Genomic DNA, 26757 nt, shown 5'->3' with positions numbered 1-26757 from the left:
CACCACGTGCTCTCACCACTGGTGTCCCCCAGGGCTCTGTTCTAGGCCCTCTCCTATTCTCGCTATACACCAAGTCACTTGGCTCTGTCATAACCTCACATGGTCTCTCCTATCATTGCTATGCAGACGACACACAATTAATCTTCTCCTTTCCCCCTTCTGATGATCAGGTGGCGAATCGCATCTCTGCATGTCTGGCAGACATATCAGTGTGGATGACGGATCACCACCTCAAGCTGAACCTCGGCAAGACGGAGCTGCTCTTCCTCCCGGGGAAGGAATGCCCGTTCCATGATCTCGCCATCACGGTTGACAACTCCATTGTGTCCTCCTCCCAGAGCGCTAAGAACCTTGGCGTGATCCTGGACAACACCCTGTCGTTCTCAACTAACATCAAGGCGGTGGCCCGTTCCTGTAGGTTCATGCTCTACAACATCCGCAGAGTACGACCCTGCCTCACACAGGAAGCGGCGCAGGTCCCAATCCAGGCACTCGTCATCTCCCGTCTGGATTACTGCAACTCGCTGTTGGCTGGGCTCCCTGCCTGTGCCATTAAACCCCTACAACTCATCCAGAACGCCGCAGCCCGTCTGGTGTTCAACCTTCCCAAGTTCTCTCACGTCACCCCGCTCCTCCGCTCTCTCCACTTGCTTCCAGTTGAAGCTCGCATCCGCTACAAGACCATGGTGCTTGCCTACGGAGCTGTGAGGGGAACGGCACCTCAGTACCTCCAGGCTCTGATCAGGCCCTACACCCAAACAAGGGCACTGCGTTCATCCACCTCTGGCCTGCTCGCCTCCCTACCACTGAGGAAGTACAGTTCCCGCTCAGCCCAGTCAAAACTGTTCGCTGCTCTGGCCCCCCAATGGTGGAACAAACTCCCTCACGACGCCAGGACAGCGGAGTCAATCACCACCTTCCGGAGACACCTGAAACCCCACCTCTTTAAGGAATACCTAGGATAGGATAAAGTAATCCCTCTCACCCCCCCTTAAAAGATTTAGATGCACTACTGTTCCACTGGATGTCATAAGGTGAATGCACCAATTTGTAAGTCGCTCTGGATAAGAGCGTCTGCTAAATTACTTAAATGTTAAATGTTAAATGTATATCGCTTCGAGCAAGGTGAAGTTACTAATTACACTTTGGATGGTACAGCCCAGGCCACGTGGAGACGCGGGGATCCGAGCTCGGGCGAAAGCCAAAGCCACCCTACCATCCCTCCCAGCCCAGAACCCGCGCCAAGGGAAGGGAGAAGTGGAGGGGGTGTGCCCCCTACCCTACCCAGTCCTCAGAGAGTCACAGATACACCTACAGTTTACCTGTGCTTCATTGGTCTGTTTCGCTTGATGGCCCTCCGATCTGCACTTGTTAGAGGGCCCTCCGACCTGCAACCGTTTTCTACACTATATAAACTCAGCAAAAAAAGAAATGTCCTCTCACTGTCAACTGTGTTTATTTTCAGCAAACTTAACATGTGTAAATATTTGTATGAACATAACAAGATTCAACAACTGAGACATAAACTGAACAAGTTCCACAGAGATGTTACTAACAGAAATGGAATAATGTGTCCCTGAACAAAGGGGGGGACTTACAACAGGCCTACAAGCCCTCAGTCCAGCCTCTCTCAGCCTATTGCAGACAGTCTGAGCACTGATGGTATCTGGTGAGGACCTGCCTTACAACAGGCCTACAAGCCCTCAGTCCAGCCTCTCTCAGCCTATTGCAGACAGTCTGAGCACTGATGGTATCTGGTGAGGACCTGCCTTACAACAGGCCTACAAGCCCTTAGTCCAGCCTCTCTCAGCCTATTGCAGACAGTCTGAGCACTGATGGTATCTGGTGAGGACCTGCCTTACAACAGGCCTACAAGCCCTCAGTCCAGCCTCTCTCAGCCTATTGCAGACAGTCTGAGCACTGATGGTATCTGGTGAGGACCTGCCTTACAACAGGCCTACAAGCCCTCAGTCCAGCCTCTCTCAGCCTATTGCAGACAGTCTGAGCACTGATGGTATCTGGTGAGGACCTGCCTTACAACAGGCCTACAAGCCCTCAGTCCAGCCTCTCTCAGCCTATTGCAGACAGTCTGAGCACTGATGGAGGGATTGTGCGTTCCTGGTGTAACTCGGACAGTTGTTGTTGCCATTCTGTACCTGTCCCGCAGGTGTGATGTTCGGATGCACCGATCCTGTGCAGGTGTTGTTACACGTGGTCTTCCACTGCGAGGATGATCAGCTGTCCGTCCTGTCTCCCTGTAGCTCTGTCTTAGGCGTCTCACAGTACGGACATTGCAATAGTCCTCATGCCTCCTTGCATCATGCCTAAGGCACGTTCACGCAGATGAGCAGGGATCTGGGCATCTTTCTTTGGTGTTTTTCAGAGTCAGTAGAAAGGCCTCTTTACTGTCCTAAGTATTCATAACTGTGACCTTAATTGCCTACCGTCTGTAAGCTGTTAGTGTCTTAACGACCGTTCCACAGGTGCATGTTCATTAATTGTTAATGGTTCATTGAACAAGCATAGGAAACAGTGTTTAAACCCTTTACAATAAAGATCTGTGAAGTTATTTGGAATTTTACGAATTATCTTTGAAAGACAGGGTCCTGTGTTCCCTTTCTTGCAGTGTATCTTATTGCCCGTTTTACTGTCGTCCTGGGCTTATAGATCGAGTCAATCCTTCATCAGATGAACTGCAACATGTCGGCTAAAGAGATTTCCTTCCTGAATGCATTTGAAAGTGTTTAATATTGTGATAGTGAAGAGCAAAACTCCTCTCAAGAGAATTAACATTACAGTCACACCAACTGGTAGGCTTATCATACAACTGTACAAAATGGTAAGAGAACTGGGGAAGAATGTTACCCCTCTACATACACATTTCTTTACCGGAATCTCTGAATGTAAATACTGACCATAAAATGTCCTTGTAAAGTAGTAGATCTAAGTCAATTAGAGGATTCTAAATTCCTATCTAAGAAGCTTTTATACAATTATATATTATAATGCAGGGTGAATAAAATGTATATGTTTATTAAGTAATCTTCATTGTCTCAGATCAGCGCGAAACGGTGCTAAAATAGTTGACCACACGGGGGGAGGCTATTGCTTGTTGGGGGGGGATTTTCCCACCTACAGTAGCCGGGCTATTAATCTAATCGTTGGATAACAGATCGGCTCTCGGAACTCATTGCTGTGTGTGTTCCGATAATCTCTCGCTCTTCTCTCTCTCTCTCTCTCTCTCTCTCTCTTCTCTCTCTTCTCTCTCTCTCTCTCTCCCTCTCTCCCTCTCTCTCTCTCTCTCTCTCTCTCTCACTTGCTGTCTTGACCTCTGAATGCTCGGCTATGAAAAGCCAACTGGCATTTATTAACCTGACTGGTTGCACCCTCTATAACCACTGTTTATATTATTTGACCCTGCTGGGTCATTTTTTACATTGTATTCAATTTCCAGTGAGACTATTCAAGCCATCGACTCACTGATGAATGAAGATGAAGGGCGATCGGCAAATGCAGTCTGGAATCTGCTGGCATCACAGCACAACATCAACATCGCTCTAATCACAGTCCGATCAGGGACTGTAGTGATGCCTCTTGCACTGAGATGCAGTGCTTTAGACTACTGCGTCACTCGAGAGCCATGACCAATATGACCAATATATATATATCATATTTTTCAGAACATTAACCATGTGTGTTCTCTTGTTTTGTACTGTTCTGTAGTTTCGAACCAATGGTTTACCAAGATGACATTGAATGTTCCTGAGTGGCCTAGTAACAGTTTTGACTTAAATCGTCTTGAAAATCTAGGGCAAGACTTGAAAATGGCTGTCTAGCAATGAACAACAACCAACTTGACAGAGCTTGAAGAATAAATTTTAAAAAAAATGTGCAAATATTGTACAATCCAGGTGTGCAAAGCTCTTAGAGACATACCCAGAAAGTGTAGTCTATTTTCCATAGATGTGATACATTCTAGGAAATTTTCTTCCACTTTGACATTACAGAGTATTTAGTGTACATTGACCAAAAATTACAATTAAATCAATTTTAATCCGACTTTGTAACACAACAAAATGTGGAAAAAGTCAAGGGGCGTGAATACTTTCTGAAGGCACTGTAGGCCCCAAAAGGGTTGTAATGATATCGGAACAGTTTTTTAATGGTTCTTTACCTTAAGGTTCTGTATAGCACCATACAGGGTCCATTTAGAAGCTTATGAGCATGGTTGTTTATTTAAAGAACCTTCAAGAAAAGGTTCCATATAGCACCAAAAAGGGTTCCGCTATGGTTACAAGCCAAAGAACCCTTATTTGGCAACATATAGAACCATTTGTTTTTAGTGTGTTCCGTCAAAAAAATTGTAATCAGATTAGATACTTTTGAAAAACTAGATGACCTCTAGATGATTACTTTTTGGATCACATTTAGAAAGGATGTTTGTGAAAAAATACATTACAACACCTTTCTGTTTTCTCAATGACATTCAATTCTGCATTGAAAAAAAGATGCAAGTTTAAATTTCTTCCACCTGAGCGAGTATGACCCCAAGTCAGAAACCACTATGGCGACACAGCAAATGCGTTTAATAGATTATCTTTGTCTTCTTCTAATGCCTGTTAATGGGAAAGTAATCAAAAAGTTACATTTAGAAAGTAACCTACCCAACCCTGCACACACGCACTCACACAGGCACACACGCAACGCACTCACGCAGGCACACACGCACACACAGGCACTCACACAGGCACACACGCAACGCACTCACGCAGGCACACACGCAACGCACTCACACAGGCACACACGCAACGCACTCACGCAGGCACACACGCACTCACACAGGCACACACCCACTCACACAGGCACACACGCAACGCACTCACGCAGGCACACACGCACTCACACAGGCACACACGCAACGCACTCACGCAGGCACACACGCAACGCACTCACACAGGCACACACGCAACGCACTCACGCAGGCACACACACAAACATACACCCACACATACATATACACACAATCACAGTTCTTCTGTTCTCTGAGTCTTTGTGTCAGACTCCCACGCACACGAAGGAGAAAGTCATCCGGCGGGCGCATGTGGCTCAGAGGCTCCCAAATCATTAGCAGTACCCCCTCCTGAGAGTGTGGGTGGATCACTTTAAACCCCACAACCAAAGATGACAGGCGTGGGAGAGAGAGAGGAGAGGGGAAGGGGGAGAGAAAAATAAAGAGTAAGAGAGAGGAGAGAGAAAGAGAGAAAGAGAGAGAGAGAGAGAGAGAGAGAGAGAGAGAGAGGGAGGGAGAGAGAGAGAGAGAGAGAGGGAGAGAGAGAGAGAGAGAGGGAGAGAGGAGAGGGAAAGGGAGAGAGAAAAATAAAGAGTAAGAGGGAGGAGAGAGAAAGAGAGAAAGAAAGAGAGAGAGAGAGAGAGAGAGAGAGAGAGAGAGAGAGAGAGAGAGGAGGAGGGAGAGAGAGAGAGAGAGGGAGAGAGAGAGGAGAGGGGAAGGGAGAGAGAAAAATAAAGAGTAAGAGGGAGGAGAGAGAAAGAGAGAAAGAGAGAGAGAGAGAGAGAGAGAGAGAGAGAGAGAGAGAGAGAGAGAGGGAGGGAGAGAAGAAAAAGAGAGAGAGAAAGAGAGAAAGAGAGAGAGAGGGGGAGAAAGAGTGTGAGAGAGAGAGAGAGAGAGGGGAGAGAGAGAGATGGGGGGGGGGCGAAAGAGAGAGAAGATGAAGGGAGTCACGAAGCATGCCCCTTCTTTGCCACCCACACACTGAGAAAGAAAGACAGTGAGAAGGCAGATTTTTACAGTGTGTGTGTGTGTGTGTGTGTGTGTGTGTGTGTGTGTGTGTGTGTACTCTACATACCCTGCGCTCCCTGTCTGTGTTCCTGTAGGTGAGTGTGATGAAGTTGAGGTCGGTGGTCTGTGAGTCTGTCTGACGAGCCTCGATTAGCCGGCCAATGTAGCGGTTAACCCGTGTACCAGGCGGGTGCTGCACGGAGCCCGAGAACGACGTCCGGCTACGCACCTTCTCCGATGCCGTCCGCAATGCACGCCTCTGTCAGGGACACGGAGGACAATGTGCTAATATTAGGACAGCATCAGAGTCACAAGGACTTGAACCCCATCCACAGGAGAACCTGGAAGTGGCCGTTCCACCTTTATACAAATGTTAATTCCAAGGTTTAATGAGTTCTTATACTGTAGGTCCTACAGCTTATATAGTTTAGTCGCAAACAGTTATTGGAATAAATAATGAATCATGGCATACAGGAAACATATAGGAAACATACACTCAGTGGACAGTTCATTAGGTACACCCATATAGTACCGGGTCGGACCCCCCTTTGCCCCCAGAACAGCTTGAAGGAAAAAATTCCCCACACCATTGACACCAGACAGGATGGGTCCATGGACTTAAGACAAATTCTGACTCTGCCATCAGAATGATGCAACAGGAACCAGGATTCGTCGGACCAGGCAATGTTTTTCCACTCCTCAATTGTCCAGTGTCTGTGATTGCGTGCCCCCTGGAGCCACTAATAAACTGGCCACTGAGTGTATAACAACTGTATTGGTAAGAATAACATTCCCTTCAATTGGTAATGCCCTTGTTAGTATATCAAATGGTGAGACTGTGGGTGTATCAAACGGAAAACCATGCCAATACATCCTACAAACATCGGCTTCGAGGGCATTATCACTTAATTATCACTATTATACAACGGGTTAACAACATATTCAAATATTTTAATAAAAAAATATATTTTGATTAATTTATTCATACTATTTCATCCTTCCACAAGATATAGTCCCGACACAACTCTAGGGTTGCTACCCAAGCTGACTGGTCATTCGTTCTATCGGTTCGGTTGCCAGAGACGCCACCCAGTCATTAAGTTGTTCGTTCTAAATTTTCTATTGCCATACTACTGGCTGGCAATGTTCTTATGCCAAACAGTGCAGCCAGAATAACAACAAATTAGCCGCATTTGCATTTATTTAAGCTGTTTTCTAGTGACATTTATTAACACCCATAACAATGAGCTAATGATGCGCAATATCACCTGGTATAGAAATTGTGCTCTCTCATCGGGACACTGTTGTTCAGAGGAGCTAGCCAACAACACAGCTAACACAACACCAACACAGCTAACACAGCACCAACACAAATAACACAATACCAACACAGCTAAGACAATCACTTCAAACTGAAGCTGGAAAGACCGCAAAGTAGCTACATTTCGTTTCGTTTGACCTGTTTTCTATTTCTTTGTATATGTTCTTAAAAATTATGATTTTGACTGGCTGAGAAAAGCTGTCTGCCTGTCTGTCTCGTCCCGACTCCCGACCCCTACACGTACATTATTATTATTCAAATATTGAAACAATTTTGCAAATATCAGAGAGACAGACCACAAGTTTTATACAGCTCTCCGCTATTGAAAACCAATTGCTAATCTAAAAGAAATGGGAGATAATGTCTAGATGCTTTTTACAATGGAGATCAACTGTATAAATTGTCTGGCTGGGCTGATGAGACAGTGGATTGGAACAGAGCTTTAGCCGGTGGTAACTTGTGGAATAGACACCGGCTGATTTTAACCAATCAGCGTCCATGATTAGACCCACCCGTTGAACAATGTAATATTATTGGGTGTCATAATGCTAGCATTAGCAATGAGTTCTACAACATAATACTTTTGGGTGTCATAACGCTAGCATTAGCAGTGAGTTCTACAACGTAATACTTTTGGGTGTCATAACGCTAGCATTAGCAGTGAGTTCTACAACGTAATACTTTTGGGTGTCATAATGCTAGCATTAGCAGTGAGCTCTACAGTGAATTCTAAAGCCAGACAAAGCCCCGACAGTTATTAGAGGATTACACAGTTACAGGGCTATTCCTGACAGAGAAATGATGCCTCCACACACACACCAATCATAACACACTGAGTCATCACTGAGTCACAGTTTTCAATACACACCCACCCTATAATATAGCGGTTTGTTTTGGTGTTAGAGTTAGCAATGATATCTGTTGCCTTGGTTTTAACCAAGTTTCTGTAACTTACTCTGGGAATGAGTGTGTTGGCACTTATAGGAGTGATACAGATTAGTGTGTGTGTGTGTGTGTGTGTGTGTGTGTGTGTGTGTGTGTGTGTGTGTGTGTGTGTGTGTGTGTGTGTGTGTGTGTGTGTGTGTGTGTGTGTGTATGTGTGTGTGTGTGTGAGTGTGTGTGTGTGTGTGTGTGTGTGTGTGTGTGTGTGTGTGTGTGTGTGTGTGTTCAGGATTAGGAAACAGGAGCAGGATTTCACAGCTGGACATAAAAACCCGTTAAAAGGTTTTTAGCTCTGACATATTATTTCCCAGAAATACGAATACACACACACACAACACCCACACACTAACAGCAACACACACACACACCTTGTCATCGTCGTCGCAGGTCATGACGTTAGAGAAGGGGATCTCCGCCTTGAACATCTTCCTACAGTGCATGAGCTGAACCAGCAGGTAGCACACTGTCTTAAACTTCATCTTCTTGGCTGGCTTGATATCCGACAGGATCAACCCTGGGAAGATCTGAGGAGAGAAGGGAGAGAGAGGGGGAGGGGGAGAGAGGGGGAATAGAGGGAGCAGGCGGAGAGAAAGGGGTGGGGGAGAGAGAGAGAAAGGGAGAGGGAGTTGGGAAAGAGGGGGAGGGAGGGAGTGGGGGAGGGAGAGAGGGGAGGGGGGAAAGCAGGGGGAGAGAGAGGTGTTTAAGTACTAGAGAAAGATCTTCAGCCTTTATAAAATAAACTCTATAAAAGAGCCTATTAACTGGTAGTGTTATGTGATAGAGTCTAATAACTGGTAGTGTTGTGTGATAGAGTCTAATAACTGGTAGTGTTATGTGATAGAGTCTAATAACTGGTAGTGTTGTGTGATAGAGTCTAATAACTGGTAGTGTTATGTGATAGAGTCTAATAACTGGTAGTGTTATGTGATAGAGTCTAATAACTGGTAGTGTTATGTGATTCGAGTCTAATAACTGGTAGTGTTATGTGATTAGAGTCTAATAACTGGTAGTGTTATGTGATAGAGTCTAATAACTGGTAGTGTTATGTAATAGAGTCTAATAGAGTCTAATAACTGGTAGTGTTATGTGATAGAGTCTAATAACTGGTAGTGTTAAGTGATGGAGTCTAATAACTGGTAGTGTTAAGTGAGAGGAAGAGAGAGAGATAAAATGATCACATCAGGACTATCAGTCCTAACACTTCCTGAGGAAGAAAAGATGAGACAGATCAAGCAGTGTGTATGTGTGTGTGTGTGTGTGTGTGTGTGTGTGTGTGTGTGTGTGTGTGTGTGTGTGTGTGTGTGTGTGTGTGTGTGTGTGTGTGTGTGTGTGTGTGTGTGTGTGTGTGTGTGTGTCTGCCTGCTCTAGATGATACGTTAGACCTCTTGTGGTTATTAAGTGTTTCAGGTACAACAACTAAATAAAGACAATTTCAACTGAGAGCAGTGTGACAGTATGATTCACCTGTACAATATATGTGTATGATCCACATGTATGATCCACATGTATGATCTATGTGTATTATCCACATGTATGATCCACATGTATGATCTACGTGTATTATCCACATGTATGATCTATGTGTATGATCTATGTGTATGATCCACATGTATGATCCACATGTATGATCTATGTGTATGATCCACATGTATGATCTATGTGTATTATCCACATGTATGATCTATGTGTATGATCCACATGTATGATTTATGTGTATTATCCACATGTATGATCCACATGTATGATCTACGTGTATTATCCACATGTATGATCTGTGTATGATCTATGTGTATGATCCACATGTATGATCTATGTGTATTATCCACATGTATGATCCACATGTATGATCCACATGTGTGATATGTGTATGATCTATGTGTATGATACACATGTATGATCCACATGTCTGATCCACATGTATGATTCACATGTCTGATCCACATGTATGATTCACATGTCTGATCCACATGTATGATCCACATGTATGATCTGTGTATGATCTATGTGTATGATACACATGTATGATACCCATTTCTGATCCACATGTATGATCCACATGTATGATCCACATTACTGGGACTAGGAGATCTATGTGTATGATACACATGTATGATACCCATTTCTGATCCACATGTATGATCCACATTACTGGGACTAGGAGACACTGACCCACAGCTTAATAGGATAAATCATTCAGTGGAATCATCATGCGTGAACTCCAGAGTTGAATCCTCCACTGTCTATAGTAGATTACACAGAATGGTGCAAAGGAAGTTGAAGTGTGTGTGTGTGTGTGTGTGTGGTTGTGTACCTTTCGCCTGTGGGAGGGTACTATGAAGAAGGTCTCAATGTTGTGTTTCTGTAGGAAGGTATGTCGATCATGGCCAAAGCCAGGCTCCACCTCATAGTCTCCATTCAAACACTCTAGAGTAGTCCTGGTTATGTGGACCTTACTGAAAGAGGAGAGAGAGAGAGAGAGAGAGAGAGAGAGAGAGAGAGAGAGAGAGAGAGAGAGAGAGAGAGAGAGAGAGAGATGAGAAGGAAGGGGTATACAGGGAAAGTGGGGAGAGAGAGAGGTGGGGGGAGTAATAATGGATATGTAATTCATTAAAGGAGAATCAGAAACTGTTTTCATTTCTTCCAGGTTTGAGATAGATCATTAATCATTAATTACATTTCAGTTCATCTACTGAGCACACTGAGATTGGAATTAAATGGATCCCTACCCTGCTATCTCTGCTCATTAGCTGGTTCTTGTTTACTTGGCTCCTGAGTGACACAGCAGTCTAAGGTACTGCATCTCAGTGCTTTAGGTGTCACTACAGACACCCTGATTCAAATCCAGGCTGTATCACAACCAGCCGTGACTGGGAGTCCCATAAGGCGGCGCACAATTGGCCCAGCATCGTCCGGGTTTGGCCGGTGTAGGCCATCATTGCAAAAATAATCTGTTCTTATTAACTGACTTGCCTAGTTAAAAATAAGGTTAAATAAAATAAAATAAAAAATACTTTAATTGCATCGAATTGAAAGCACTCCCCTTTTTGTACACTCAACATTTCACGACTCTGGGACCAATAAAATGCATTAAAAATAGCTTCTGTAGTTTTGTGATTGTTCAGAAATAGTTTTGGAGATACAAGGCTTTCTTTCAATAGCGAGACAATTCTCCCCCAAAAGAGCTTGACAAAACATTCCATGTCATCAATATGTGGCATTTCCCAAATGACACCTTACTCCCTATATATGGGCTATTCATGGGCTCTGGTCAAAAATAGTGCACTACTGTATATAGGGAATAGGGAGCCAATTAGGACTCAGACATAGTTTCCAGTAGTCATACATACCCAGGCAGTCCTCCTGCCTCCATCACATTGGCCAGAGTGACATCATTGGACCAGACATCATACTGCCACTTCCGGAGTCCCAGAACCCCACAGAGTACACGGCCCGTGTGCAGACCCACACGCATGTTCAGATCCACCTCTGTAGCCTCCACCACAGACCTAAGAAGAGATAGAAGCCTCGTGAAATGTACAGCCTGCTTCTAGCCTAAAGCATTGTTGTAGACCGCTTTATATCATCAGAATATTATTTTGTTTCACTTTAAAATCTTAAACTAACAAGTGGTATGCTTGTTAACGGGTACGGCCCTGAGTGTGCACTCTGTCATGACTGTCCTGATCAGGTCAGGTTACAGGAGACCACAACCCTACAGATTATCTCTCAACCCCAACAGAGGAGGAGAAATCTAGGGGTCTGAAGATCTGGGGGTTTTATGACCCCTCACGCCCCTGGTAAAACTTAGGCCACAGACAAATTCCTTTTGTCGTGTTACTATGGAGAACCAGCCTCAGAACATTAAACATGAAATAAAGGGAATTTGGAACAATGGTTTCCGTCAGCCACAACGGTGGTCATGACAATAGATGGAATATGAAAATGTATGTCATTTTTGTTTTGTTATTAAAGGTTAATAGTTGACGTTATTACGAAAACATTGTAACATCAACAGTTTACCTAGTATATGTTTGATGTTCATACATTGTACGTTGTGTGGAAAATGTCCAAATCAAAGAGAATGTTTTGGTAAAGATGAAATGTGAAGTTAGTTGTCTAAAATTGAATTTGAATCAAATCTAGACCTTGCCTCATTAACTTGGTACTCCTAGAGAATTGCCCTAAAGGCGGTTACGCCCACTTCGGACCCAAGGGTATAAAACCTGTGAGTATAGAATTTACAAGGAGACTACGTGACCCAAGCTGCAGCAAGGTCTAAAAAGTCAACGAACACAGAACGCAACGCAAGTTTGAGGACAAAGAAATCCTTTTCTACCCGAGCTACGGATGAGTAGCTGTGTCTAAGCGGGCGAATTCAAGTCGAACCACATAGCCTCCATCTCCCATCGAATCGTGGTATCTAAAGGGTTTCAGTCCTATGCTGTGAGCTCTGAGCTACAGAGCTGTCTGTCCTCAGAAGACCCCTTCCAGAGCAAGGGTGAGGGAACAAACTCCTAAGCCAAAAAGGACACTGACATCGGGAGGACGATCAGGAGGACGATCAGAGAGGTGCGCCGGAGTAGTGCGACCTTCGAACAGCTGAAGGTCCACGCAGAGAATCCTCGGAGATCATCCTCACGTAATTACATCATTATATTCTGACCCATAAGAGTGGCAGTTTGGGGCAAGGCTAGGGTTAGAATAGCATAGCTGACAAATTCACCCAAATGTATATTTTTCTTGTGTACTTTCTTTTTTACGTGGGTAACACACGCCATAGTGTGTTGGCCCTGTTATACTAAGTTCTAATCAATAGCCTATAATGTGTTTTGTCTATGTGTATCTTTTATCATCATTTTAGATTTTTAGTAAATAAATATTCAACTACGATTGGTGTGGTACGAACTCATTGGTGAGACCCGGGTCCGTGCAGATTCACGGGCTATCCGACGTTCAGAACGAGATTGGTAGAGGCAACTGGTTAATTTGCGGCTGTTGTAAAATCGATATTCTGATATTCTTTGAGTTAATTTGGGAAATAGAAACTCAATAAAAACTAGTTTTCCCATGGTGCCCCAGGTTAATGGGTTAATAATTGCTTGATTCAGTTAATCACGCAATTAGAAACTTGTAATCATTTGATGAGCAACAGTCGTCACATGAACTAATACAACGTCACGACATAGACTAAGTCTGTAAGTAATGTCTGACAGCAGAGGTCGATGTTTTGGAAACCACAGTGGGATCCACTGAGGGTCCAAACAAAGCTCTGTATGTCATTTATCACATGGTAACTACTTTTCTTTGGGTATGAATTCAACTTTTTTAACTCACTTTTACATATTAACAAAATGTGATAATTATCAATAGCAACTACCAGAGTTGTTTACATTTACAATCACTGTTTGAGAAATAAAAAACAATGCTAAGATTTCAGAATATATTCCTCTGCTAAGAAGGTGAAATATCTAGATAAAAACAAAAAGCTTCCAGCAGGGGACGACATTCTTCCAAGTTCCGACAATTGACAGATATGTAGTGTGACATTCAAAGCTTTTAACATCATCATCACGTGGTATTGTTTCTTCGATACTAGCATTGTTACGTTGTGTCGAATCCAGGCCCCCAGCGTCACAAGCTCTGCTGGTCGGCTACTGCGTAACAACCTAGCGGTGCCAAAAGCCCTGATCTGCCCTATAAAGCGACTCTAAATTATGATCGCCAGAACAGCCACACACATTTTCTTTAGATGATCGTTTTAGGCCCTAAAATGTGTTTATTATGCTAAATTTCGATCCCTATGGGAAATAATTTTTAAGTTCACAACAAATCGAGATATTTCATTAAATAATGATCCATTCTGACTACTACATTTGTCATCACACAGCACTACGTGCTGACACAGACCATTGACGGGCCGGCAGGCTACGAAGAGGCTCCTGGCTGACTCTCTCAGGCAGGATTGAAATGAATACATTGACCATGATCCTTTGCTAGTTACGGCTATTTTCATGATCCTTGGCACTTCAAATTGAAAAACTTCCGGTTTCATGCGCCATAAGGAGTTTTCCATTGGAATACATGATGACGTCAGCGCTATCACAATCAACTGGTTTTACATTTACATTTACATACATTTACAAGTCATTTAGCAGACGCTCTTATCCAGAGCGACTTACAAATTGGTGCATTCACCTTATGACATCCAGTGGAACAGTAGTGCATCTAAATCTTTTAAGGGGGGTGAGAGGGATTACTTCATCCTATCCTAGGTATTCCTTAAAGAGGTGAGGTTTCAGGTGTCTCCGGAAGGTGGTGATTGACTCCGCTGTCCTGGCGTCGTGAGGGAGTTTGTTCCACCATTGGGGGGCCAGAGCAGCGAACAGTTTTGACTGGGCTGAGCGGGAACTGTACTTCCTCAGTGGTAGGGAGGCGAGCAGGCCAGAGGTGGATGAACGCAGTGCCCTTGTTTGGGTGTAGGGCCTGATCAGAGCCTGGAGGTACTGAGGTGCCGTTCCCCTCACAGCTCCGTAGGCAAGCACCATGGTCTTGTAGCGGATGCGAGCTTCAACTGGAAGCAAGTGGAGAGAGCGGAGGAGCGGGGTGACGTGAGAGAACTTGGGAAGGTTGAACACCAGACGGGCTGCGGCGTTCTGGATGAGTTGTAGGGTTTAATGGCACAGGCAGGGAGCCCAGCCAACAGCGAGTTGCAGTAATCCAGACGGGAGATGACGAGTGCCTGGATTAGGACCTGCGCCGCTTCCTGTGTGAGGCAGGGTCGTACTCTGCGGATGTTGTAGAGCATGAACCTACAGGAACGGGCCACCGCCTTGATGTTAGTTGAGAACGACAGGGTGTTGTCCAGGATCACGCCAAGGTTCTTAGCGCTCTGGGAGGAGGACACAATGGAGTTGTCAACCGTGATGGCGAGATCATGGAACGGGCAGTCCTTCCCCGGGAGGAAGAGCAGCTCCGTCTTGCCGAGGTTCAGCTTGAGGTGGTGATCCGTCATCCACACTGATATGTCTGCCAGACATGCAGAGATGCGATTCGCCACCTGGTCATCAGAAGGGGGAAAGGAGAAGATTAATTGTGTGTCGTCTGCATAGCAATGATAGGAGAGACCATGTGAGGTTATGACAGAGCCAAGTGACTTGGTGTATAGCGAGAATAGGAGAGGGCCTAGAACAGAGCCCTGGGGACACCAGTGGTGAGAGCACGTGGTGTGGAGACGGATTCTCGCCACGCCACCTGGTAGGAGCGACCTGTCAGGTAGGACGCAATCAAGCGTGGGCCGCGCCGGAGATGCCCAACTCGGAGAGGGTGGAGAGGAGGATCTGATGGTTCACAGTATCGAAGGCAGCCGATAGGTCTAGAAGGATGAGAGCAGAGGAGAGAGAGTTAGCTTTAGCAGTGCGGAGCGCCTCCGTGATACAGAGAAGAGCAGTCTCAGTTGAATGACTAGTCTTGAAACCTGACTGATTTGGATCAAGAAGGTCATTCTGAGAGAGATAGCGGGAGAGCTGACCAAGGACGGCACGTTCAAGAGTTTTGGAGAGAAAAGAAAGAAGGGATACTGGTCTGTAGTTGTTGACATCGGAGGGATCGAGTGTAGGTTTTTTCAGAAGGGGTGCAACTCTCGCTCTCTTGAAGACGGAAGGGACGTAGCCAGCGGTCAGGGATGAGTTGATGCGCGAGGTGAGGTAAGGGAGAAGGTCTCCGGAAATGGTCTGGAGAAGAGAGGAGGGGATAGGGTCAAGCGGGCAGGTTGTTGGGCGGCCGGCCGTCACAAGACGCGAGATTTCATCTGGAGAGAGAGGGAGAAAGAGGTCAGAGCACAGGGTAGGGCAGTGTGAGCAGAACCAGCGGTGTCGTTTGACTTAGCAAACGAGGATCGGATGTCGTCGACCTTCTTTTCAAAATGGTTGACGAAGTCATCTGCAGAGAGGGAGGAGGGGGAGGGGGAGGAGGATTCAGGAGGGAGGAGAAGGTTGCAAAGAGCTTCCTAGGGTTAGAGGCAGATGCTTGGAATTTAGAGTGGTAGAAGGTGGCTTTAGCAGCAGAGAGAGAAGAGGAAAATGTAGAGAGGAGGGAGTGAAAGGATGTCAGGTCCGCAGGGAGGCGAGTTTTCCTCCATTTCCGCTCGGCTGCCCGGAGCCCTGTTCTGTGAGCTCGCAATGAGTCGTCGAGCCACGGAGCGGGAGGGAGGACCGAGCCGGCCTGGAGGATAGGGGACATAGAGAGTCAAAGGATGCAGAAAGGGAGGAGAGGAGGGTTGAGGAGGCAGAATCAGGAGATAGGTTGGAGAAGGTTTGAGCAGAGGGAAGAGATGATAGGATGGAAGAGGAGAGAGTAGCGGGGGAGAGAGAGCGAAGGTTGGGACGGCGCGATACCATCCGAATAGGGGCAGTGTGGGAAGTGTTGGATGAGAGTGAGAGGGAAAAGGATACAAGGTAGTGGTCGGAGACTTGGAGGGGAGTTGCAATGAGGTTAGTGGAAGAACAGCATCTAGTAAAGATGAGGTAGAGCGTATTTTCTGCCTTGTGAGTAGGGGGGGAAGGTGAGAGGGTGAGGTCAAAAGAGGAGAGGAGTGGAAAGAAGGAGGCAGAGAGGAATGAGTCAAAGGTAGACGTGGGGAGGTTAAAGTCGCCCAGAACTGTGAGAGGTGAGCCGTCCTCAGGAAAGGAGCTTATCAAGGCATCAAGCTCATTGATGAACTCTCCGAGGGAACCTGGAGGGCGATAAATGATAAGGATGTTAAGCTTGAAAGGGCTGGTAACTGTGACAGCATGGAATTCAAAGGAGGCGATAGACAGATGGGTAAGGGGAGAAAGAGAGAATGACCACTTGGGAGAGATGAGGATCCCGGTGCCACCACCCCGCTGACCAGAAGCTCTCGGGGTGTGCGAGAACACGTGGGTAGACGAAGAGAGAGCAGTAGGAGTAGCAGTGTTGTCTGTGGTGATCCATGTTTCCGTCAGTGCCAAGAAGTCGAGGGACTGGAGGGAGGCATAAGCTGAGATGAACTCTGCCTTGTTGGCCGCAGATCGGCAGTTCCAGAGGCTACCGGAGACCTGGAACTCCACGTGGGTCGTGCGCGCTGGGACCACCAGATTAGGTGGCCGCGGCCACGCGGTGTGGAGCGTTTGTATGGTCTGTGCAGAGAGGAGAGAACAGGGATAGACAGACACATAGTTGACAGGCTACACAAGAGGCTACGCTAATGCAAAGGAGATTGAATGACAAGTGGACTACACGTCTCGAGTGTTCAGAAAGTTAAGCTTACGTAGCAAGAATCTTATTGACTAAAATGATTAAAATGATACAGTACTGCTGAAGTAGGCTAGCTGGCAGAGGCTGCGTTGTTGACTATGTAGGCTAGCTGGCAGTGTCTGCGTTGTTGACACTACACTAATCAAGTCGTTCCGTTGAGTGTAATAGTTTCTACTGTGCTACTGTGCTGCTATTCGGGGCTAGCTAGCTAGCTAGCAGTGTTGATTACGTTACGTTGCGTTAAAAGAACGACAATAGCTGGCTAGCTAACCTAGGAAATCGCTCAAGACTACACAATTATCTTTGATACAAAGACGGCTATGTAGCTAGCTATGTAGCTAGCTACGATCAAACAAATCAAGCCATTGTACTGTAATGAAATGAAATGAAAAATGTGATACTACCTGTGAAGCGAAATGCGACCGGGTTGTTGAGTGAGGAAGTTCAATTCGGTTGCAGTGTCTCCTACGTTAAGGACGACAAATAGCTGGCTAGCTAACCTCGGTAAATTAAGATAATCACTCTAGAACTACACACTCTAAACTACCCAATTATCTTGGATACGAAGACAGCAAAGACAACTATGTAGCTAGCTAACACTACACTAATCAAGTCGTTCAGTTGAGTGTAATAGTTGTGCTGCTAATCGGTAGACGGTGGACTAGCTAACGGTGGACGTTAGCTAGCTGGCTAGCTGCGGGGCAGTGTAGACTGCGTTAGGACGACGAAATACGATAATTACGCAATTATCTATGATACAAAGACGGCTATGTAGCTAGCTAAGAAGAAATTGCTAAGATTAGACAAATCAAACCGTTGTACTATAATGAAATGTAATGAAATGTAATACTACCTGCGGACCGAGTGCAGATGCGACCGCTCGCTCAGTAGTGCTTTGAAAACTGCATCGGAAAATCAGTGCTCCGGCATGAATCGTCCCATCACTACATATTCTAATATAATAATAATATTAACATTGCTAATTACATAAATTAATAAAATGGTTACTATTACAACTTTGGGATTTACATGGACTCTTAAGGAATTTATTCACCTCTGTAAGCATAATTGAAGCTACAATTACTATCAGTGTTCAACCTTAACGTCTGATGACAATACAACAGTCTCAATCTTGTTTTTAAGAGTCCCAAAAATGAGAACCAAGCTTCTAAAAAGGTCATTTCAGCCCCCTAGTCTTGGAATTCCCTCCAAGCCAACCTAAAAGTTCAGGACCTGGTGTCCCTGGAGGAGTTCAAAGGACAAAAAGATTAACAGAAATGCAATTATTTCTAGCTACTAGCTTGCGCTGCCTTATGTAAGGAAACACACACACATATCCACTGTTTGTTTGCTACTGAATTTGTGCTGTTGTCTTCTGTCTGTGTTTGTCTTTTTTAAATTTTATCCCAGCCACTTCCCCCACCGCCTTTTGCCGCTAAACAGGTCTAGCCTGGTTAAATAAACCAAAGGTGCAAATATGAACAATTTACCAATGGCAATGGTTCCTTGAGGAACTCCAGTTGTTCCTTGAAGATCTCAGGGGTTCCTCGAGTCACCACTAATTCTAAAAGTGGATCACTGCTACTCCAAGGCCCTCCCCTGCCCTCCTTTCTGCAAATCTGACCATGACTCCCTTTTGCTCCTGCCTTCCTATTAGCAGAAACTCAAAAGAGGATGTACCCATGCTAAGGACTATTCAACGCTGGTCTGATCAACAATCGGAATCAATGCTTCAAGATTGTTTTGATCACGCGGACTAAGATATGTTCCGCGTAGCATCAGAGAATAACATAGACGTATACGTTGATTCAGTGAGTGAGTTTATAAGGAAGTGTATAGGAGATGCTGTACCTACTGTGACTATTAAAACCTACCCTAACCAGAAACCGTGGAGAGATGGAAGCATTCACGCAAAACTGAAAGCGCGAACCACCGCATTTAACCATCGTAAAGTGACTAGGATTATGGCCGAATACCAGCAGTGTAGTTATTCCCTCCGCAAGGCAATCAAAGAAGTGAAATGTCAGTACAGAGACAAAGTGGAGTCGCAATTCAACGGCTCAGACACGAGACATATGAGACAGGGTCTACAGACACAAAAGGAAAACCACAAAAGGAAAACCATGTGTATGTGACCAATAAAATTTGATTTGATTTGTAGAGCTGATACCTACCTGTGTGTGTGTGTGTGTGTGTGTGTGTGTGTGTGTGTGTGTGTGTGTGTGTGTGTGTGTGTGTGTGTGTGTGTGTGTGTGTGTGTGTGTGTGTGTGTGTATGTGTGTACATGCGTGCATGTGTGCAGTCCCTGTCTTAGTGGTATGGCTTTGAGGAGATAAAGTGGGACTATTTCCACCACAGTCTCTCCCTCCACATGAGTATATATAGAGGGAGAGAAGGGGAATCTAGGGGGAGAGGGTGGATAATTCAAGAAGCGAGAGAAAGAGAGGACCATATGGAATAGAGAGAGAAAGAGAGGACCATAAGGAATAGAGAGAGACAGAGAGGACCATGTGGAATAGAGAGAGAAAGAGAGGACCATAAAGAATAGAGAGAGAATGAGAGGACCATATGGAATAGAGGGAGAAAGAGAGGACCATAAGGAATAGAGAGAGACAGAGAGGACCATATGGAATTGAGAGAGAAAGAGAAGCCCATAAGGAATTGAGAGAAAAAGAGAGGACCATAAGGAATTGAGAGAGAAAGAGAGGACCATATGGAATTGAGAGAGAAAGAGAGGACCGTATGGAATAGAGAGAGGAAGAGAAGACTATAAGGAATTGAGAGAGAAAGAGAGGACTATAAGGATTTGAGAGAGAAAGAGAGGACTATAAGGAATTGAGAGAGAAAGAGAGGACCATATGGAATAGAGAGAGAAAGAGAGGACCATAAGGATTTGAGAGAGAAAGAGAGGACTATAAGGAATTGAGAGAGAAAGAGAGGACCATATGGAATAGAGAGAGAAAGAGAGGACCATAAGGATTTGAGAGAGAAAGAGAGGACCATAAGGAATAGAGAGAGAGAGGACCATAAGGAAAAGAGAGAGAAAGGGAGGACCATATGGAATAGAGAGAGAAAGAGAGGACCATAAGGAATAGCGAGAGAAAGAGGGGACCATAAGGAATAGAGAGAGAAAGGGAGGACCATATGGAATAGAAAGAGAAAGAGGGGACCATAAGGAATAGAGAGAGAAAGGAGTAGTGTGTATGAGCGAGGGAGGAGAGAGGAGTGTGTATGAGCGAGGTGAGGAGAGAGGACAATGTATGAGCGAGGGAGGAGAGAGGAGTGTGTATGAGGGAGGGAGGAGAGAGGAGTGTGAATGAGCAAGGTGAGGAGAGAGGACAATTTATGAGCAAGGGAGGAGGGAGGAATGTGTATGAGGGAGGGAGGAGAGAGGAGTGTATGAGCGAGGTGAGGAGAGAGGACTGTGAATGAGCAAGGGAGGAGAGAGGAGTGTGTATGAGCGAGGTGAGGAGAGAGGTCAATGTATGAGCAGGGGAGGAGAGAGGAGTGTGAATGAGCGAGGGAGGAGAGAGGACAATTTATGAGCAAGGGAGGAGGGAGGAATGTGTATTAGGGAGGGAGGAGGGAGGAATGTGTATTAGGGAGGGAGGAGAGAGGAGTGTGTATGAGCGAGGTGAGGAGAGAGGACAGTGAATGAGCAAGGGAGGAGAGAGGAGTGTGTATGAGCGAGGTGAGGAGAGAGGACAATGTATGAGCAAGGGAGGAGAGAGGAGTGTGAATGAGCGAGGTGAGGAGAGAGGATATTTTATGAGCAAGGGAGGAGGGAGGAGTGTGTTTGAGCGAGGGAGGAGAGAGGAGTGTGTATGAGCGAGGTGAGGAGAGAGTGTATGGCAACACTTGTCCTGGGTGATAATGAGCTCCAGCATTGACATCCATCCGCTCAACAGAAAGACAGGAAAACAACACAACAGCAGAAATGCTCTGCTCTGCTTCTCATTCTGGAGTATGGGATCAACACTATGTCTCTCTGAGTGTGTGTGTGTGTGTGTGTGTGTGTGTGTGTGTGTGTGTGTGTGTGGTGTGTGTGTGTGTGTGTGTGTGTGTGTGTGTGTGTGTGTGTGTGTGTGTGTGTGTGTGTGTGTGTGTGTGTGTGTGTGTGTGTGTGTGTGTGTGTGTGTGTGTGTGTGTGTGTGTGTGTGTGTGTGTGTGTGTGTGGTCAGTGCAGACTCACGTGATAGTGTCGATCATGTCCAGGCCCATCTCTACACAACAGTGTGCATGGTCTGCCTTGGGTTGGGTCAGACCTGACACACAGTAGTAACAGTCCCCCAGAATCTTTATACGCCTACAGTGGTTCTCCTGGAGAGATGAGGGGAGGGGTAGAGGGAGAAGGAGGGAAGAAGAGGGGGGAAGAGCGGGGTAGACGAGAGAGGGGGAGAGGTGGGACAGAGTGGTGGAAGAGGGAGAGGAGAGAAGAGAGAGGGGTGGAAGAGTGGGGAGAGAGAGGAAGAGAGACACAGAGCAATAGAGAGGTGAAGAAATGGGGAGGTAAAGAGAGACAGAGGGCAATGGAGAGGTGAAGAAAGGGGGCAGGAGAGGTAAGAGAGACAGAGGGCAATGGAGAGGTGAAGAAATTGAAGAAATAGGGAGGAAGAGAGACAGATGGCAATGGAGAGGTGAAGAAATGGGGAGGAAGAGAGACAGAGGGCAATGGAGAGGTGAAGAAATGGGGAGGTGAAGAAATGAGACAGAGGGCAATGGAGAGGTGAAGAAATAGGGAGGTAAAGAGACAGAGGGCAATGGAGAGGTGAAGAAATAGGGAGGAAGAGAGACAGATGGCAATGGAGAGGTGAAGAAATGGGGAGGTAGAGAGTCAGAGGGAAATGGAGAGGTGAAGAAATGGGGAGGAAGAGAGACAGAGGGCAATGGAGAGGTGAAGAAATAGGGAGGTAAAGAGACAGAGGGCAATGGAGAGGTGAATAAATAGGGAGGAAGAGAGACAGAGGGAAATGGAGAGGTGAAGAAATGGGGAGGAAGAGAGACAGATTGCAATGGAGAGGTGAAGAAATGGGGAGGTAGAGAGTCAGAGGGAAATGGAGAGGTGAAGAAATGGGGAGGAAGAGAGACAGAGGGCAATGGAGAGGTGAAGAAATAGGGAGGTAAAGAGACAGAGGGCAATGGAGAGGTGAAGAAATAGGGAGGAAGAGAGACAGAGGGAAATGGAGAGGTGAAGAAATGGGGAGGAAGAGAGACAGAGGGCAATGGAGAGGTGAAGAAATAGGGAGTAAGAGAGGACAATGGAGAGGTGAAGAAATGGGGAGGAAGAGAGACAGAGGGCAATGGAGAGGTGAAGAAATGGGGAGGTAGAGAGACAGAGGGAAATGGAGAGGTGAAGAAATGGGGAGGAAGAGAGACAGAGGGCAATAGAGAGGTGAAGAAATAGGGAGGAAGAGAGATATGACAATGGAGAGGTGAAGAAATGGGGAGGAAGAGAGAGATGACAATGGAGAGGTGAAGAAATAGGGAGGAAGAGAGACAGAGGGCAATGGAGAGGTGAAGAAATAGGGAGGAAGAGAGATATGACAACGGAGAGGTGAAGAAATGGGGAGGTAGAGAGACAGAGGGCAATGGAGAGGTGAAGAAATGGGGAGGAAGAGAGAGATGGCAATGGAGAGGTGAAGAAATAGGGAGGAAGAGAGACAGAGGGCAATGGAGAGGTGAAGAAATGGGGAGGAAGAGAGACAGAGGGCAATGGAGAGGTGAAGAAATGGGGAGGAAGAGAGACAGAGGGCAATGGAGAGGTGAAGAAATGGGGAGGAAGAGAGACAGAGGGCAATGGAGAGGTGAAGAAATGGGGAGGTAAAGAGTCAGAGGGCAATGGAGAGGTGAATAAATAGGGAGGAAGAGAGACAGAGGGAAATGGAGAGGTGAAGAAATGGGGAGGAAGAGAGACAGATTGCAATGGAGAGGTGAAGAAATGGGGAGGAAGAGAGACAGAGGGAAATGGAGAGGTGAAGAAATGGGGAGGAAGAGAGACAGAGGGCAATGGAGAGGTGAAGAAATAGGGAGGTAAAGAGACAGAGGGCAATGGAGAGGTGAAGAAATAGGGAGGAAGAGAGACAGAGGGAAATGGAGAGGTGAAGAAATGGGGAGGAAGAGAGACAGAGGGCAATGGAGAGGTGAAGAAATGGGGTAAGAGAGGACAATGGAGAGGTGAAGAAATGGGGAGGAAGAAGACAGAGGGCAATGGAGAGGTGAAGAAATGGGGAGGAAGAGAGACAGAGGGAAATGGAGAGGTGAAGAAATGGGGAGGAAGAGAGACAGAGGGCAATGGAGAGGTGAAGAAATAGGGAGGAAGAGAGATATGACAATGGAGAGGTGAAGAAATGGGGAGGAAGAGAGACAGATGACAATGGAGAGGTGAAGAAATAGGGAGGAAGAGAGACAGAGGGCAATGGAGAGGTGAAGAAATAGGGAGGAAGAGAGACATGACAACGGAGAGGTGAAGAAATGGGGAGGAAGAGAGAGATGGCAATGGAGAGGTGAAGAAATAGGGAGGAAGAGAGACAGAGGGCAATGGAGAGGTGAAGAAATGGGGAGGAAGAGAGACAGAGGGCAATGGAGAGGTGAAGAAATGGGGAGGAAGAGAGACAGAGGGCAATGGAGAGGTGAAGAAATAGGGAGAAAGAGAGACAGAGGGCAATGGAGAGGTGAAGAAATAGGGAGGAAGAGAGACAGAGGGCAATGGAGAGGTGAAGAAATAGGGAGGAAGAGAGACAGGAATTTTCATGATTGCAAACAGTGATGATCAAAAAAAGTGTCCTTCTCAGTCAAAACCTGTAACAGGGCTTCCTTGATAAACCTGTAACAGGGATTCCATGATAAACCTGTAACAGGGCTTCCTTGATAATCCTGTAACAGGGATTCCTTGATAAACCTGTAACAGGGCTTCCATTATAAACCTGTAACAGGGCTTCCATGATAAACCTATAACAGGGCTTCCATGATAAACCTGTAACAGGGCTTCCATGATAAACCTATAACAGGGCTTCCATGATAAACCTGTAACAGGGCTTCCATTATAGACCTGTAACAGGGCTTCCTTGATAAACCTGTAACAGGGCTTCCATGATAAACCTGTAACAGGGCTTCCTTGATAATATATATTGACATACGGATATTGATCTCATCCCGTCAGTAGAGGATGCCTGGATATTTTAAAAAATGCCTTCCTAACAATCTTAAATAAACATGCCCCATTCAAGAAAATTAGAACCAGGAACAGATATAGCCCTTGGTTCTCCCCAGACCTGACTGCCCTTAACCAACACAAAAACATCCTATGGCGTTCTGCATTAGCATCGAACAGCCCCCGTGATATGCAGCTGTTCAGGGAAGCTAGAAACCGTTATACACAGGCAGTTAGAAAAGCCAAGGCTAGCTTTTTCAAGCAGAAATTTGCTTCCTGCAACACTAACTCTAAAAAGTTCTGGGACACTGTAAAGTCCATGGAGAATAAGAACACCTCCTCCCAGCTGCCCACTGCACTGAAGATAGGAAACACTGTCACCACTGATAAATCCACCATAATTGAGAATTTCAATAAGCATTTTTCTACGGCTGGCCATGCTTTCCACCTGGCAACTCCTACCCCGGTCAACAGCACTGCACCCCCAACAGCAACTCGCCCAAGCCTTCCCCATTTCTCCTTCTCCCAAATCCATTCAGCTGAAGTTCTGAAAGAGCTGAAAAATCTGGACCCCTACAAATCAGCCGGGCTAGACAATCTGGACCCTTTCTTTCTAAAATTATCTGCCGAAATTGTTGCCACCCCTATTACTAGCCTGTTCAACCTCTCTTTCGTGTCATCTGAGATTCCCAAAGATTGGAAAGCAGCTGCGGTCATCCCCCTCTTCAAAGGGGGGACACTCTTGACCCAAACTGCTACAGACCTATATCTATCCTACCATGCCTTTCTAAGGTCTTCGAAAGCCAAGTCAACAAACAGATTACCGACCATTTCGAATCTCACCATACCTTCTCTGCTATGCAATCTGGTTTCAGAGCTGGTCATGGGTGCACCTCAGCCACGCTCAAGGTCCTAAACGATATCTTAACCGCCATCGATAAGAAACATTACTGTGCAGCCGTATTCATTGATCTGGCCAAGGCTTTCGACTCTGTCAACCACCACATCCTCATCGGCAGACTCGACAGCCTTGGTTTCTCAAATGATTGCCTCGCCTGGTTCACCAACTACTTCTCTGATAGAGTTCAGTGTGTCAAATCGGAGGGTCTGCTGTCCGGACCTCTGGCAGTCTCTATGGGGTGCCACAGGGTTCAATTCTTGGACCGACTCTCTTCTCTGTATACATCAATGAGGTCGCTCTTGCTGCTGGTGAGTCTCTGATCCACCTCTACGCAGACGACACCATTCTGTATACTTCCGGCCCTTCTTTGGACACTGTGTTAACAACCCTCCAGGCAAGCTTCAATGCCATACAACTCTCCTTCCGTGGCCTCCAATTGCTCTTAAATACAAGTAAAACTAAATGCATGCTCTTCAACCGATCGCTACCTGCACCTACCCGCCTGTCCAACATCACTACTCTGGACGGCTCTGACTTAGAATACGTGGACAACTACAAATACTTAGGTGTCTGGTTAGACTGTAAACTCTCCTTCCAGACCCATATCAAACATCTCCAATCCAAAGTTAAATCTAGAATTGGCTTCCTATTTCGCAACAAAGCATCCTTCACTCATGCTGCCAAACATACCCTTGTAAAATTGACCATCCTACCAATCCTCGACTTTGGCGATGTCATTTACAAAATAGCCTCCAATACCCTACTCAACAAATTGGATGCAGTCTATCACAGTGCAATCCGTTTTGTCACCAAAGCCCCATATACTACCCACCATTGCGACCTGTACGCTCTCGTTGGCTGGCCCTCGCTTCATACTCGTCGCCAAACCCACTGGCTCCATGTCATCTACAAGACCCTGCTAGGTAAAGTCCCCCTTATCTCAGCTCGCTGGTCACCATAGCATCTCCCACCTGTAGCACACGCTCCAGCAGGTATATCTCTCTAGTCACCCCCAAAACCAATTCTTTCTTTGGCCGCCTCTCCTTCCAGTTCTCTGCTGCCAATGACTGGAACGAACTACAAAAATCTCTTAAATTGGAAACACTTATCTCCCTCACTAGCTTTAAGCACCAACTGTCAGAGCATCTTACAGATTACTGCACCTGTACATAGCCCACCTATAATTTAGCCCAAACAACTACCTCTTTCCCAACTGTATTTAATTTATTTATTTATTTTGCTCCTTTGCACCCCATTATTTTTATTTCTACTTTGCACATTCTTCCATTGCAAAACTACCATTCCAGTGTTTTACTTGCTATATTGTATTTACTTTGCCACCATGGCCTTTTTTGCCTTTACCTCCCTTCTCA

The 26757-nt window shown here is 45.9% G+C and overlaps 1 protein-coding gene across 1 annotated transcript in view; it reads right to left on the bottom strand.

The window, feature by feature from the left end:
• The window catches only part of adcy1a (adenylate cyclase 1a), a 127578-nt gene that overhangs the window by 20632 nt on the left and 80189 nt on the right, over positions 1–26757 (bottom strand). Inside the window, exons 5-9 of the mRNA XM_065009446.1 lie at positions 21526–21653; positions 11408–11566; positions 10372–10513; positions 8429–8584; positions 5865–6056 (exon numbers count right to left, since the gene is read on the bottom strand). Coding sequence (XP_064865518.1) covers positions 5865–6056; positions 8429–8584; positions 10372–10513; positions 11408–11566; positions 21526–21653 — 777 coding nt within the window. The remainder of the gene's footprint in view (positions 1–5864; positions 6057–8428; positions 8585–10371; positions 10514–11407; positions 11567–21525; positions 21654–26757) is intronic.

Source organism: Oncorhynchus nerka, linkage group LG24, assembly GCF_034236695.1.
Source record: "Oncorhynchus nerka isolate Pitt River linkage group LG24, Oner_Uvic_2.0, whole genome shotgun sequence".
Lineage (NCBI taxonomy): Eukaryota > Metazoa > Chordata > Actinopteri > Salmoniformes > Salmonidae > Oncorhynchus > Oncorhynchus nerka.
The sequence above is the reverse complement of the archived record's forward strand: the minus strand, read 5'-3'. Positions and strand labels throughout refer to the sequence as shown.